Genomic DNA, 16,277 nt, shown 5'->3' with positions numbered 1-16,277 from the left:
GGCCCCAAAGAAAAGGAGGGGACAGGCTGAGGGGAGCATCCTCACTGGCCCGGCCCAACAGACTACTTGGTGGGGGGCGAGGGGGCCCAGCCCACACCAAGACGCTTCACTCTGCCTGCACTCAAGTCCCACGGTGCCACCCCCGAGCAACCTCACACAAGCCCTTCTGCCTGCGCAGGACAAGAGCAAAGCTCCCTTACACGGCCTCCATGTCCAAGTCATCCTCGTCATCCTGCGAGAGCTGTAGGTAAGGATTGTCCGAGGCAGGGCGGAATTTGTATCCAGTGAGGATGAAGAACACCAAGGTGGCCATTTCATCCAGGACCTGTGACCAAAACACAAATGGAGACGAAAAATTAAAAGTTGGACGGATGACGATTCCCTCCTGCCCTAAGGAGGGGGGCCAAGAATCTATCACGAATACATGAAGCTGCCCTCTACCGAGTTGGACTGTTTCTCTCCTCCAAGACCCTTTGGCGGGAGATGCCCCAGGCCGAATAGCTGAGCCTGCAGAACAGGACCTTTGTCTCCTGGGCTTCAACCCTCTCCACTCTCTTTAAAAAGATTGCACTGATGCCGCAAAGTGGTCAGAACAGCCCCAGAATGCAGGACGGGGCACGGAAAGCAGCAGCCTTCTTTACTAACCAAGAAGACATGCAGGGATCGAGCTCTCACAACAGCAAGAGAGAAAAGGGCACATGGGCTGAAGGACGGGCTGATTCAAGTTTCTAGTTGGGAAGGACAAAGCCTTCTGAGTCCGTCATCACCGTCTAGCCCACAATGAAACAGTGCAATGCAGTCAGACCAAGGAGGAAGACCCTAGTCATATGGAGCAGGAATAGAGCTTGTCCCCCATTATAACAAAGCATTCTCCTGTCAGAATGACATTCCCAATGTGGTCCCTGTGGGCCCATCGGCACCTTGCCTGGAACCCACCAAGTGTTTTCAAAAGGTAAGGGGAGGCAGGCAGGAGCTCTTGGCCTTTGGATGGGCCACTGGAGAGCCAACAGGCTGGGCAGATTAAAAGGGCACTCTTTGAGCAACTGCTGCCACCCCCGGGCTGGTTCCATTCCCTTTCACTCCTTTTTCACTATGCATTTTCAAAAGTTATCCCTCCTTTCCCCTGTGCTTAGGTGCTCTTTGCTTGGGTGGCTCCGCCTCTTCCAGCAGCCATTTTTGGGTTGTGCTCACTACCCTGAGCCAGAATTCCAAAGGTGCCTGAAAGCTCAAAAAGGCTGCCCTGTCCCAGGGCAAAGAACTGACTAAATGCAAACTGACTAAAAGCAACAAGAATGCCAAATTTTACCAGCTCCCCAGGGCTGCATTTCCCCGGCCTTTTCTGCTGCTTTTGATTAATGCCTGAAGGATTTCTTGCATGCATGTGTTCTAAAATTCAATAAAGCAATTACTTCTTGATTTGTGTGAATGTAATCTTGCAGCCAGGAGAAGCGGGGGGGGGGGGGGCGACGATTCCCCAGCCATCCAAAACACCCACACACACACACATACACACACCACATGTGGCATGTCCGTGCTAAGAATGGCAAGTTTCCATGAGACCTAAAAAGCAGGACATGACGAAGCAGGCAGCCTGAGAAGATCTGCTTTTTTATTTGGGGTTTTTTTTGTCATCCCCCCCCCCCCCAAGAGGAGTGCAGCCAAGGCCAATACCTGGTAAAGCCATTTCCACTGGAAGGGGACGGCGATTCGGATGAAGATGGCAATGATCCGTGTGAAGTAAATGTAACACACAATCTGTAGACAAAGGAGGAGGACAGGAGTGAGCAGCCGGGGCCTTCTGGGGCCCAAGCCATGCTAATTCTGCAGAGAAATCAGATCCTGTGAGCCAGGAATGCCTTGCAAGCCTCACACCATTTCAGGAATATTTGGGGTGGAAAAAATGGGGACACGAGTCAATATCCATTGGAGAAATCTCACCCAACCAGTCTGTGAAATAAACCAACAGAGCTGCCAATGTTTCGGCCGTGCTCCGTCCTCTGGGGTAGAGGGGGAACAGAAGCCAAGTGCTTAAACTCAAAAGGAATAGCTGTCCTACAGGCAAATCCTTCTATAAAAAAGGGACTTGGAGACCATCTGATTTGAATCATTAATAGAAATCCACCTTGACGCCCCTCTATGTTGCGCCCAAGAAGCCTGGTGCCCAGACTGAGACGGGACATGTGCAGCTTAACCAATGGACGTGTTTCCTCTCACACTCCTCAGATTACGTGTAGATGCATCTACACAGCACAGGGGCTTTCTATGAGATCCAAAACAGAAAGGGGGTGAAAAACCTGCCCCCTCCCCAAATCTCCAGGAGTTTGTCAACTTGGACCTGGCAACCCTACCGCTAGGGCCCCCCAATGTCAACAATGGAGTTGTGGGGCACATGGCACAGCCCCTCTACTGAAGCAGGGCTGGGCTTCTTGGAGCCCCCTACCCCAGTCCAGGCCAACTGCAGTGGTAGACAAGGTTGTATATAAATAGAACAAAGAGCAGGGCAAGAAGGAAGCTCAGGTCACATGCCTGACAGGACCAGGGGTAATGTTCTTCCTGGACTAGGTGGGATTGACTGCTGGTGGGCAGTTAGCCCCCTTGGCGCAAGGCTCTGTCACCCAAAACACTTTCCCCCAAGAGGTAGCGCTGGGTGTGCTGCAATTCAGAAAGGCAGAAAGCTGACATCCCCAGAGAAGAGAAAGGCTCCCTGGCAGGACAAAGCTCAGCTCTACTAGTGTGCATCCAGAGACGAATAGCAGGAGCTGAGGTATAGATGTGGCTCTCAAGAAGGAACGCTCATTTTGCTCTCTCACTTGCCTTGCAAGCAAGAACAACACACAGGTAAGGAAGTGGCAGGGGGGTTAACAGTGCTCCCCTCCCCCCACCAAACCTTTCTCAGAGCAGGCAGGTCCTTACCATGACGTAGTAATGTCTAAACAGCTTCAGCTTTGCTAGGTTAATGGCAGCTGTAGAAGGCAAAGAAAAAGAGCACTCAGAACAGAAGGTCAGAGGCAGAAGACATTATCTGCCAACATGGAAACACGCTGGCTGCAAGAATTAGCATTTAGACGGCACATTTCAAAGGTTCAAAGCAGCCTGCCTGCCTGCCTGCCTGCCCGCCTGTGTTATCTGGGGAGTGACAGGCATGCCGCACAGAATGCGGGGGTGGAATCCTGGACCGCTCCAGGGGAGGGGAGGGGAGGGGAGGGGGGGCAATTTCTGACTGTTCTGCTGCATTAGCCACCTTTCGTACAGGAAGCCAGTGCCCCAGAACAAACGGATTAGCACAGCCCTTTCTGTAATGTCACCCGACTACATGCAGGAAGGGCTATATGAAGCAAGGAGAGCATGGAAAAAAAAGATGCTACTCACTATATCTGCAGTACAAAATGGTCCAGTCCAGAGTTCTGACCACTCACCAATTCTGGGCAATGTGCATAATAAATCCCTGTATTCCATACAACAGGCCTGTAGCTCCAGATTATGGCCCCCCCTCCAAATTTGCAGCTCCAAGTGGGATGGCCCAAGCTAGCCTGAGATCAAGAACTAGGCAGGGTTGACCGTGGTCAGCATTTGGATGGGAGATCTCCAGGGAGGCCAAGGTCATGGTGCAGAGGGATGCAAGGGCAAACCACCTCTGGACGCCTCTTGCCCTGAAAACCCCACAGGGACTCCATAAATCAGCTGTGGATTGATGGGACTTTCTACCCCCAATTTGCAGAATTGCGAGTGGGGCTGAGAAGGCCTGTAGGGCCCCTTTCAACTCTATGGTAGGCCAGCCAAAAGCCACCAAACAAAATGGTGGCCAGGAAGACAGTTTGCCCGGTAACATCCCTCACATTATGCTATGCTAGCTTTCGGTTCAGAATCCATCCCCAAAGGTCAGGGCAGGGACTCATGGTAATTGTAGTCCATGGACACCTGGAGAGCGGGAGTTTGGCCTCCCCTGGCCTAAACGGATTTAAAGCTTTCCTTAAGAATAGCCCAGAGGTTCCACCACCAGCCGCGGGATGTGACAAAGTCTGCCCTGCTAGAAATCCAGACTGCAGTAGCTTCAAGGGCAAAGCCTAAGGAAAGCAGAGATGGGAAATGATACCACCTGCAATGTCTGCATCTTAAAGGAAACAGAGACATCCCTGTTGCAGGCCGGATGGAGGGCGCGCAGGACAAAATAGCAGCCAACAAAAGGATGTCTGTGAGTTTTGAAAATCCATGTTCTCCAGGGCAGACTGAGGCCCTCATTTCATAGAATATAGAATCATAGAGATGGAAGGGAACTCCAGGGTCATCAAGTCCAATCCCCTGCACAGTGCAGGACACTCACAACTCCCTGCCCATCCACAGGGACCCTAATTTCATGTCCAACAAAAATCTCCAGAATCCATCCTGGCCTGGAGGAAATTCACCTTCCAGCCCCCAGTGAAGATCAGCAATTCCCTTGGGCCACAAGAGACGAACCCTGGCACATTCCTTCCTGCCCATCCACTCACAATCTGCCTAAGTACATAAAATCAGCATTTCTGACAGATGGCTGTCCAGCCTCTGCTTAAAAACTTCCAAAGGAGGAGAACCAACTACCTCCCAAGGAAGCCAGTTCTACTGAGGAACTGCTCTGTTAGGAACTTCTTCCGGATGTTTAGCCGCAAATTCTTTTGAATTAATTTCAATCAACTGATTCTGGTCCGACCTTCTAGGCAGCAGAAAACAACTCTGCTCTGTCTTCTGTATGACAGCCCTTCAAGTATTTGAAGATGGTGATCATATCACCTCATAGTCGTCTTCTCTTCAGGCTAAACAGACCAAGCTCCCTCAACCTTTCCTCGTACGACTTGGTCTCCAAACCCCTCACCACCTTCACATTCCTCCTCCGGACATGCTCCAGTTTCTGTACATCTTTCTTCAGTTGTGGTGCCCAAAACCGAACACAGTTTTTAAGAGGGCCTTGCTATGATCTCATATTCCCTGATCCTCAAGGCAACACACATGGCTGCCGCCTTCATTTTAGCATTGCAATAATCCTTCAAGATATCCTGAAGCTCAGCCAGTGAGCTTCATGGAAGCCCGCAGGCCCAGATTTTTCCAGTCTTAACAAGCAATACAAAACATCCTCCGTAAGGCGTCTGGCACAGTGAGCCTTCTTTATTTTTATTTACTTAATTGTATCCCATCTCCTCTTTCTCACTGCACTCCTACCTCAGCAATATCATCATTTGAGATAACTGCATGCCTATTTGGTGACACAAGTTGTGAATTTAGCACCCTGGTGGGTGACCATCCTTGCAAACCACCATGCAACTCTCTGGAAAGAGGCTGACAAGGCAACTCTGTGATTATTTTTAAAAATTACAGCGGGGGAAGGAAATTTGAGTGGACAGGCAGGTCAATCTGCCCCTTCCCCCATTTTCGGGATGCAATGGTGCTACGGGGAGAAGACAAGAGGAGAGTCGGGAAAGTCTAACTTGGTCCCAAGTGTCACAATTCAGGAGGATTTGTGTTCCCTTTAGCAAGAGAAAATGTCATCCTTTTTATCTGTTCTGATTACAGGTGCAATATTGGATTGTCAGAAGGGACGTCCGATTCAGTCTTTTGTGCCACCCTGACAAACAGCTTATCAGGCCGTGCGTCAACTAAACCTATGAGTCGGCAACAAGAGAAGCCAAGGCCTATGATGGGAGGACACAAACACTCCTCTGTGTCCTTGTGTTGGCATGCCCGGGACATCTCCCCCCTTCCGAGCAGAGCAGAGCAGTTCACATCCTGAGCAGAACTGAACTGCTGGGATCTTGAAATGGCCACTGGCAGCAAAGACCCTGGGCGGCTCCAGGACAGAGATTCCTGGGTTAGCTCAGCTTAGAGGGCTTCGTCCCCAACCAGGACTCGGTTGTTATGCTCTGTATTGAGAGAGGCGGGAGCCAGTCTGTGCACATTTGGGCTTAACATGTGCACATGATGCCTGGGGGCAGCCTCGCTGGTGCAGACAACCAGGTTCACCCACCTAAAAAGCAACTGGGTTCGTATGAACAAACCCTGCAATTTAGCAGCCTGGACTCAAAATGCTTATTTCCAAGAAAGGTTCTGCAAAGATTTCCTTCGAAAGCTGCCATCCATAGCTTGACAGGAACAAGAACGGCAAGCGGAGGCAGATGGACCAGCTGTCAAACTTGGTTTGTGACGCCGACTCGTGCAGGTGGTGTGGGAATGAGGGGCATGGTCCCAGTTGCTTTCACAGCCTCGCAGAGGGTGAAGGGGCTGTGTCGCATTAGCAACCTTGGCAGTTGGCACACCACTGCAACCGGGCTGCAGCCAAGACCTTCTCTGCCGATTGCCAGGAACAGGCGGCCATCAATCGGTGCTTCCAGACGGTGCGGGGTGGAGCTCAAGGGGCAAGTGGCTTAAGAACAGCATGCATGGAGATAGCTGGCCTCAGCCTCCCCGCTCTCGGGGCTTTCACATGGTTCAGATGCAAACGTGCCAGAGTAAGACACAAGCAGGAAGTGGGGACCCGGATTTCAGCATCCCCAGCAAAAGCACCACTAGGCAGCAGGGAAACACCCCTGGATTCTGCGACTCTCTGGGTGACCTTGGGCAAGTCAAGTATGCCAACATCAGACTACGAAACAGTACAGATACACTGGGACAACAATGGCAATAATAAATCAAGGAAAAGTCGTCTCTCTTCAATTTCAGTTGTTTTTTTTAATCCTTCATATAAGTCCCAACGTGTTTCACCTGTTGGCGTTATCAAAGGACAAATATGAGTGTGTCAATCACACTTCTTATATGCAAGAAACTTGTCCCTTGGACAGTATGTAAGGTCATATTAATCACAGCTCTTAGCTAATGGCGTTCCAGACGTACATCTCACCAAATAACCTGCACCCTCTCATTTAAGGAGAAGCCGGGGGTTGGTAAAGAGCCCCTCCCCCAGCATCTCCAGCCAAAAGGACCCGCCACTGAGTGATGTGAAAGGCCCCAGACTCAGACGCTGGACTGGCTGCCAGTCTAAGTAGACAAGACTGACCTTGAAGCTGCCTTATGCTGAATCAGGGGGTGTCACTGGGCAAGAGAGCACCTAACCCCGACTTCTCACCTCCCTCTAAGGCCCACGCAATGGACTCAACATAACCTCCCTCTGCAGGACGGATGTCTAGCAAAGCCATCGTTTAAAAAAGTTTATGTTTCTTCTAGCTGCAAAGCCCATTCCTAAGAACAGGCCTTGAAAGGGTCTCCTCCCCTGGCCCCCAGCCAGGCAGTTTAAGGGGGCTTTGGGCCAGATCAAGTGGGGCGGGCAAGGGCTGGCCAGCTCCTTAGCAGGCAGTCAGCAGGCCTTAGCAGGCCCAGCCTAGCAGGCTGGCAGTCCCTCGATAGCAGGTCCTCTACCTTTGCCCAGGGCCCTCTCCCCTTACCTGCTGCTGGCTCCAGGCACTGAGGTGAGTCTGAGAGCAAAGAGGCTAGAGTCCAGGGATGGAGGGCGGGAGCTGCAGGGGCAGGGCCCTATTCCAACTTGGACAGCCGGACACCTTCCACCCCACAGGCTGTTTCACAAATATATAGAGGAACCATGGATGGATAAAGATAGGGCCCTCCCATTGCAGCTCAGGGAGGCCTACACGGAATTTAGTGATACGAGACAAAAGCCATGATAGTTTTGGACATATAACCATTTCTAACAGTATAACTTGTAATGGGAAAGAGCATTTTACAGTTAGCAGTTAGCAGCAGAACATTGTGGTTTTATACTCAGTGTTATTATTTGGGTCTTCATCAGCAGGGTGCAGTTGGTGGTGGGAGGGGCCTCAGCCACTCTGGTTGGTGGAGTTGGTTCACTGGCTTGACTGAAGGCTTGGTGGAAGAGCTTCATTTTGCAGGCCCCACAGAACTGCTTTAACTCTGGCAGGGCCCTGATCTCTTCTGGGTGCTCATTCCACCAAGTGAGGCTAGGACAGCCCTGGACCTGGAAGAGTCCAGATGAGCTTCCCTGGGGCCAGGGATCACCAGCTTGTTGGTGGTAGCAGAGCAGAGTACTCTCAGGGAAACATAGGTAGAGAGGCCATCCCTCAAGTACTCAGGGCCCAGACAGCATATGGCCTTGAAGGTGATTAACATAACCTGAAGCCTGATCTGGTATTAAACTGGTAGCCAGTGCAGCTGCTGGAGTACGGACTGGATGTGGGCCCTCCAAAGTGCTCCTAGAAGAACTCTGGCTGCTGCATTCTGCACCAGTTGGAGTATCCAGTTAAGGGTAGGCCTTAACCGGCAAGAATCCAGCCTAGAGGACGGTTGCTTAGGGGGGGGGGTGCATGGAAGGAAAGTGGTTTCAGCGCAGTAAGACAAGCATGCTGAAAGAAATGCAGCAAATTAGTAGCATGCGTCAATCTGATTGACTCACTTTGTGCACCTCCAGAGAGAAAAGCCAAAACCCAACACTCCCAGTTCTTTAATTTTTTAAAAAAAGGCTAAAACAAATCCCAAAGCACCCTTGGCCAAGGAGCAGTAAGGTGGCCTACTAATTGAATGATGCTAAGGTAAAATTCTCAGGCACATTTTGTGTTACTCGCTTATTCTCTGGAATGGGAAAGCCACAGTTAAGAGCCAAAATAGCCCTTTAAAAAACCATCCTTAAAATGGCAGAAAAGGCATTCATGTCACTTCCTCCCCCACGCCGTGCCTCATGAATCATGACCCATTAAGTTCCCCAAAATAAATAGTTCGTAAAAACTGGGCTGGTAGCTTTGAGTCATGAGTGGACCGTGTGGCTTGCTTCCTTCTCTTCTTTCCTGACAGATAGTATATATATTTCCTTGGATCAAACCCCAGCCTCAAAAAGGACGCCTGTACCTGCCCTCTGTAAGTCAGAAGGGCATCAGCAGGGTGGGTGGCACCACGCAGGGGCTATGACTCTGAAGAGCCACAAACTGCATGGCAGGGGCATCCAAGGGCTTTCCCAAGAAGACCCTAAGGGAATCTGGGCAGAAAAGAAGGCAATGTCCATGGGAAGTCTTAACAGCCCTTAAAGACTAACCAAATTTGTGGCAGGGTTGGAGCTTTGGTGAGTCACTACCACAAACTTTATTAGTCTTCATGGTGTTTCTGCCCTCTTCTGTTTTTCCTACAATGAAGGAACAAGTTGTAACCCTAGGCCCGGGCGCTTCACCCTGGCCACCTCTGCACACCAACGATGGAGGGCCTCCTGCAGCCTGGATCCATCCCTGTCCGGCAGCCCCACTGCACCCAAGCGCACAGTCTCCACCCTCTCAATTACTGCAGTTGCTCACGTTTCTACGTTACGTTACTGTTGCCTACAAACTGAAATGATTGTTCAGTTCTCAATTGTTAAAAGTAGTTCAACGTACTTTCTCTTTTATTGGTTCTATGTTTTATTGGTTCTATGTACACCGCCCTGAGTTGTCATAGTGAGGGGCAATATATAAACTGAATAAATAAAAATAAATATCTTTGCAGCTCCTGTTTAAAGGCGGTTTACTGGACTGATGCATAATCTGGCTTTGGCCAGGGAAGCTTGCCTTCAGCACAATGGCTCTCATGGCTGCAGCACTTCCCCCGCAGCACAGCTGGTGACTTTGGGCCATGGGGGAAGGGGGCATGCAGGGAGTGAGTGGTTTGTGACTTGACTGTGCTGAGCTTTGTGGAGTAGCCTGCAGGAGGGGGAGCAGAACAAAAATAAAAGTGCACGGATGGTACCGTTGGCCCTGCCAGGGAAGCTAGGAAGGTCTTCACCCCAAAGCTTAAGTAAGGGAGCCACCTACAGCCACTATAAGAAGAGAGCAAAGCCCCCTGTGAGCCACACGCCCACCACTCTCTCAGGCGGGAGAACGAGACTGCCTGAAGAAGAGCTGGCAGCAAACAGACCCGCACAGGAATCTAAGGAATTAGGCAAGGCAGCCCCGTAGTCTCTGCATGCGGCTCCCCCAAAAGCCCCTCTTCGGAAATGCAAACAAGGAATTCTTCGACAGACCTGGAAGGATCTGACTTTTTAAATAGATCTTTGGGATGAAGTACATCAAGGGGATGAAAAGCAGCAGTCACAGGAGAAACACCGAGATGCAGGGAAAACGGGACTGCTACCTGGACACTGCTGGGGAAAGAAGGCTGACCATGGCTTGGCAGATGTCAAAAATGGCAAATTTTAGCCAATTTTTGTTACTGCAGCACACGGTAATCAGGTTAGCTACCTGTAGAAAAGAAATTGAGTACAATGGCCGCTTTAACACCAACAAGGTTGTATTCAAGGTGTGAATTTTTGTGTGCACAAACACTTCCTTTGAAGTGTGCAGGGGAATGAAAGCTCACACCTTGAATAACACTGGGTTGGTCTTGCCATCCTGGGACTCCAACCTTGTTCTGCTGCTTCAGACCAACATGGCTGCCTACTTGGATTTCGTTACCTCATGGCCACCAGTGAGTTACAGAACCAGAAATGTCCTCTACTGATGCTGAAATATTCTCCTGACAGAGCTCTCCCAAGGGAAAGGAAGGCATATTAATAAAAGGTTCTGTGTACCAGAGCAGCAGTAGGGTTGCCTTCTCAGCCCCACTTCAGATACAAAGAATATATGGGCTCCATCATTTTCCTGTGTGTGTGCGCGCGCACGCGCGCGCGCGCATCTGTGTGTGTGCCCTGGACCTCCTGTGAAGCTCGCCAAGGCCTCCCCAGCGAGAAGACCAGCAAGGAGGGCCAAGTTAATCTGAAGGGGCAGCTTCCCCAGAATGCGCGCTTTTTTGCATACCCAGGGTAATGTCCTAAGCCACCAGAGAATGTCCAGAAACACAGCAAGTAGGCCACATGAGTTGTGTACGACACAATCTTCCGCAAGCCATGGGGTTTTCTGTGGCTGCCGCATAGGTGGAAAAATGGGAACGAATGACATGTCCCTGAATACCATCGCTCCTATTAAAAAAGACTATCAAGATCTGGGGAGGAAGCTCAAGCAAATGGGGGCACAAGTGGTATTCTCTTCAATCTAGCCTGTCAAGGGAAGAGGAATGCATCGGGAGAGGAAGATAATGGAGGTGAATCACTGGCTGCGTAGTTGGTACTGGCAGGAGAGATTTGGTTTCTGGGACCATGGGATAGGCTTTCTTGAGGAAGGCCTACTAGCACCTGATGGACTGCACTTATTGAAACTGGGGAAGAATGTGTTTGGCAGGAACCTGAGGAGATTCATCAGGAGAGCTTTAAACTAAAGCCACTAGGGGAAGGAGACGTTCAACATAGGGAGTGTATGGAAGGAAAACAATCAGAGGCAGCCCAACCGGCAAGGCCAGCTCATAGGGAACCAAAAGTAAAAGGATTCAGATGTCTTTATACTAACGCCCGAAGCATGGGCAATAAAAAGGAAGAGCTGGAACTCCTCATGCTGATGGAAAGGTATGATCTAGTAGGCATCACAGAAACTTGGTGGAATGATTCTCATGACTGGAATGTAATGGTGGATGGATATGAACTGTTCAGAAAAAACAGAATAGATCGAAGAGGTGGAGGAGTGGCACGGTATGTGAGGAAAGGGCTTACCTGTCAGGAAATTCTAGTGAATGAGAGCATATCTACAGTGGAAAGCATCTGGGTGAAAATAAGCGAGGGGAAAACAAACAGTGTGGTGGTTGGTGTCTGCTACCAACTGCCTGACCAACGAGAGGATGTGGATGCTGCACTTTGTGAGCAGCTTGAGAAAATATCCAAGCGGCAGGACCTTGTCATCATGGGTGACTTCAATTTCCCAGATGTGTGCTGGGAAACAAACTCTGCGAAGCGTCCTCAGTCATGCAACTTTCTGACCTGCCTGGCTGACAATTTCATATATCAAATGGTAGATGAATCCACAAGAGGTTCAGCCATACTGGACTTAATACTGACCAACAGGCAAGAGTTGGTGGATGAGGTGAAGGAGGTGGGGACCCTAGGGGGAAGTGACCATGTCCTCATAGAATTCCTTTTGAGATGGGGAGTCAAGGAAGCTTGTAGCCAGACGCAGATGTTGGATTTTCGTAGGGCAAACTTTAATAAACTCAGAGACATGATGAGAGTCATACCATGGACGAGAATGCTGGAAGGGAAGGGAGCATGTGAAGGGTGGGCGCTACTCAAACAAGAGCTATTGCATGCTCAATCAATGACTATCCCAGAAAGACGAAAACACTGCAGGAGCTCTAAGAAGCCTATTTGGATGAACAGAGAACTTCAAGAGGAACTAAGAAAGAAAAGGAAAATGTTCTGGAAATGGAGGGAAGGACAGAGCTCTAAAGAAGAGTACCTACAGGTTACTAGGCACTGTAGATCAATCATAAGAAAGGCCAAAGCTGAGAGTGAACTAAGATTGGCCAGGGAAGCCCATTGTCACAAGAAAAGATTTTTCAGTTATGTGAGGAGCAAACGTAAAGTAAAGGAGGCAATAGGCCCACTGTTGGGTGCGGATGGACAAACTCTAACAGAAGATGCAGAGAAAGCAGAAAGGCTTAGTGCCTATTTGACATCTGTTTTTTCCCACAGGACAAAGTGTTTAGGCACATCTAGAGATGGCCGTAGCCAAAGGACAGTGTCTGGGTGGCAGGTTAACATGGATAGAGAGGTTGTCGAGAGGCATTTAGCTGCACTGGATGAGTTCAAATCCCCTGGTCCGGATGAAATGCACCCGAGAGTACTCAAAAAACTTTCCAGAGAACTTGCACAGCCCTTGTCCATCATCTTCGGAACCTCTTTAAGGACTGGAGATGTCCCGGAGGACTGGAAGAGAGCAAATGTTATTCCGATCTTCAAAAAAGGGAGGAAGGATAACCCGGGAAACTACAGACCAGTGAGTCTGACCTCTGTTGTGGGGAAGATAATGGAGCAGATATTAAAGGGAGCGATCTGCAAACATCTGGAGGACAATTTGGTGATCCAAGGAAGTCAGCATGGATTTGTCTCCAACAGGTCCTGCCAGACCAACCTGGTTTCCTTTTTTGACCAAGTAACAGGTTTGCTGGATCGGGGAAATTCGGTTGATGTCATTTACTTGGATTTTAGTAAAGCTTTTGACAAGGTTCCCCATGATGTTCTGATGGATAAGTTGAAGGACTGCAATCTGGATTTTCAGATAGTTAAGTGGATAGGGAATTGGTTAGAGAACCGTACTCAAAGAGTTGTTGTCAATGGTGTTTCATCAGACTGGAAAGAGGTGAGTAGCGGAGTACGTCAGGGCTCGTTGCTCGGCCCGGTACTTTTTAACATATTTATTAATGATCTAGATGAGGGGGTGGAGGGACTACTCATCAAGTTTGCAGATGACACCAAATTGGGAGGACTGGCAAATACTCCGGAAGATAGAGACAGAGTTCAACGAGATCTGAACACAATGGAAAAATGGGCAAATGAGAACAAGATGCAATTTAATAAAGATAAGTGTAAAGTTCTGCATCTGGGTCAAAAAAATGAAAAGCATGCCTACTGGATGGGGGATACGCTTCTAGGTAACACTGTGTGTGAACGAGACCTTGGGGTACTTGTGGATTGTAAACTAAACATGAGCAGGCAGTGTGATGCAGCGGTAAAAAAGGCAAATGCCATTTTGGGCTGTATCAACAGAGGCATCACATCAAAATCACAAGATGTCATAGTCCCATTGTATACGGCACTGGTCAGACCACACTTGGAGTACTGTGTGCAGTTCTGGAGGCCTCACTTCAAGAAGGACGTAGATAAAATTGAAAGGGTACAGAGGAGAGCGACGAAGATAATCTGGGGCCAAGGGACCAAGCCCTATGAAGATAGGTTGAGGGACTTGGGAATGTTCAGCCTGGAGAAAAGGAGGTTGAGAGGGGACATGATAGCCCTCTTTAAGTATTTGAAAGGTTGTCACTTAGAGGAGGGCAGGATGCTGTTTCTGTTGGCTGTAGAGGAAAGGACACGCAGTAATGGGTTTAAACTTCAAGTACAACGATATAGGCTAGATATCAGGAAAAGGTTTTTCACAGTCAGAGTAGTTCAGCAGTGGAATAGGCTGCCTAAGGAGGTGGTGAGCTCCCCCTCACTGGAAGTCTTCAAGCAAAGGTTGGATACACACTTTTCTTGGATGCTTTAGGATGCTTAGGGCTAATCCTGCGTTGAGCAGGGGGTTGGACTAGATGGCCTGTATGGCCCCTTCCAACCCTATGATTCTATGAAAAAGCCAAAAGACCTAACGGGACCTCTGCCCTCCATCCTGGAGGACCGTGGCTCTTTGCGCTGCAGACAGAAGTGAATGCCCAACCCTGGAAAGTCACCCACCTGCCGCCTCTGAGGGTGCGGAAGAAGAGGAGTGGCACAATCAACCATCTGCAAGGGCCCCTTGCCTGCTTCCTGCTGACAGAATCAATAAGACCAGGACAGCCAGAGCGGCAGGCCCACAGGCGCCAAGGGTTAAGTGCTTTAAGATTGGGGGAGAAGGATGCTTCTGTCAAACGCCCACCCCACTGAATTTCCCAGCAGTGGGGGAGGGGGGCAGTTTTGAAACAAGCCGCACAGGCAGCACACGGGCCTCCAACCACGAGGAAGGAAGACAAACACACCGCAACGGCACAGCCCACAGCAGTGAGAGTGGCTCCAGCCATGCTGCAAGAGCAACTCTTGTAAGCAGCAACATGCTAGACATGCAGCCGCACTGGAGGAAAGCCAGCTGTGCTGGTCCCAACTGGGGCATGAATGCCCCAAGGGTGTGGCACAAGGGCAGACCGATCACAAATGTTCTCCTTTGGAGTCTCCATTTATTACCACTGAAGGGCACAGAACAATATTAGGCTGCCCCAAGTACCTGCCTTCCCTGCGCTCTCCCTACTCCGGGTCTTCCCTAAAGGCAGTGCAGCTGAAACCCACCAGGCAGCCAGTCAGTAAACTGCCCCTCCCTCTGCTATGCCCACCCGCCTGGCATCCCAAAGAACAGTTAGGGCATCACGACAGTCAAGATCCAGCCTAGAAGTCAGGGTAAAAATCCCATGCATCAGAAAGCTCACAGGATAAGCCTGGGCCAGTCACTCTGCCTAGCCTACAGCACAGGGTTGTTGTGCAACTAAAACAAAAGGACATAAGACCTACGCAGACCACCTGATTTCCTTAAAGGATGGGATAAATGTGAAACAAATGAATCAAGGATCTAAGGGAGTACATGAATGCTGTTACAGAAAAATCAAATCAGATGAAGGGTATAGAGTACAGCTACTGTCCCTGACAAGCTAGTTTTCTGTGTGCAGGGCACCAGTTTGTTTTGAGGCATGTTCGGTCAGATGATTCCCAGCTTGAAGTCTGAAAGGATGCAGCCCAGGGCTGGGGGAGATTTGTGAACTAATAACATCAACCAGCTGCACAATAAGCAGCCAAATCTGTAAGCTAAGCTTTGTCCTGCCCTTTCCTGCTTCAAAGAGGGAAGGGACAGAAATACAAAATACCCAGACTTTGGGGTCTCTTTGATCTTTCATCGGCCCTGAGATTATAGATTATGCAAAACAGAAGGAAGAGCATTCTCTTGCCTTTGCCGTCTGTCGCAGAAGCCTCCTGTAAGTGTCGTATTGACCTAGAAGAAAAAATTGAATGCCAATGAGTTGTGAGTTACCATGACAGATCTTCAAGCGATCCACCACCTGCCAAAAGGTGCTGAAGGACGTCGTGTGCTGGTCTAGCCCAGGGCGCCCTCTGCTGACTAGGAAGACTGTCTGTCAGACCCTAGGTGGGGAGGGGTCCACAGGCATCTTGCAAGCATATGAACTGGACCACCACAACCCCCCAAACCCATCCGGCAACACGCCAGGCAAGGCTGGGCTGCCAGCAAGTCTATTTCAATTAGGCAGAGAAAAATGTGTGTGGAGCAGGACCAGCAATTGCTTATCCCAGTGAAGATTCCTTATCCATCAGCAGTTTCGTTGGCATTAATTCTGGGCAGCATACAAGAATCAATATTTCTTTATCCTCAACGGCTGTCGCGAACTTCACTTGCGGGTGTCCTCATTGGGCCGTGGACCGGTGGCGCCCGCCCCCCACCAACCCAGCACTGGGCACGCTGGTGCGATCCACGCCAGTGTACCCCTGCCTGCTGCCGCAGAAGGAGGTAGGTGGCCCGGGGGAGGGCAGGCCAGCCCACTTGGGGATGGTGGGAGGGCAAATGGCACTGGCCGCCCCTTCCCTCGGCCCCCTCACAAGACCTGAGCTCTCACCACTCGGAAGCCTCCCCCCTCCGCTCTCCTTCTGCCCCTGGCAGTGCCTCGGCCACCATGCTGGCCGCTTCCCTTCCTTCCCTTTCCTGCAAGCTCTCACC

The 16,277-nt window shown here is 50.1% G+C and overlaps 1 protein-coding gene across 1 annotated transcript in view; it reads right to left on the bottom strand.

The window, feature by feature from the left end:
• Positions 1 to 16,277, bottom strand: part of GPR107 (G protein-coupled receptor 107) — a 75,105-nt gene that overhangs the window by 17,528 nt on the left and 41,300 nt on the right. Inside the window, exons 14-17 of the mRNA XM_077304901.1 lie at positions 15,496 to 15,539; positions 2,914 to 2,963; positions 1,672 to 1,755; positions 201 to 325 (exon numbers count right to left, since the gene is read on the bottom strand). Coding sequence (XP_077161016.1) covers positions 201 to 325; positions 1,672 to 1,755; positions 2,914 to 2,963; positions 15,496 to 15,539 — 303 coding nt within the window. The remainder of the gene's footprint in view (positions 1 to 200; positions 326 to 1,671; positions 1,756 to 2,913; positions 2,964 to 15,495; positions 15,540 to 16,277) is intronic.

Source organism: Paroedura picta, chromosome 12 (genome assembly GCF_049243985.1).
Source record: "Paroedura picta isolate Pp20150507F chromosome 12, Ppicta_v3.0, whole genome shotgun sequence".
NCBI classification, from domain to species: domain Eukaryota; kingdom Metazoa; phylum Chordata; class Lepidosauria; order Squamata; family Gekkonidae; genus Paroedura; species Paroedura picta.
Note: the sequence above shows the minus strand (reverse complement) of the source record. Positions and strands in the feature narration are given on the sequence as shown.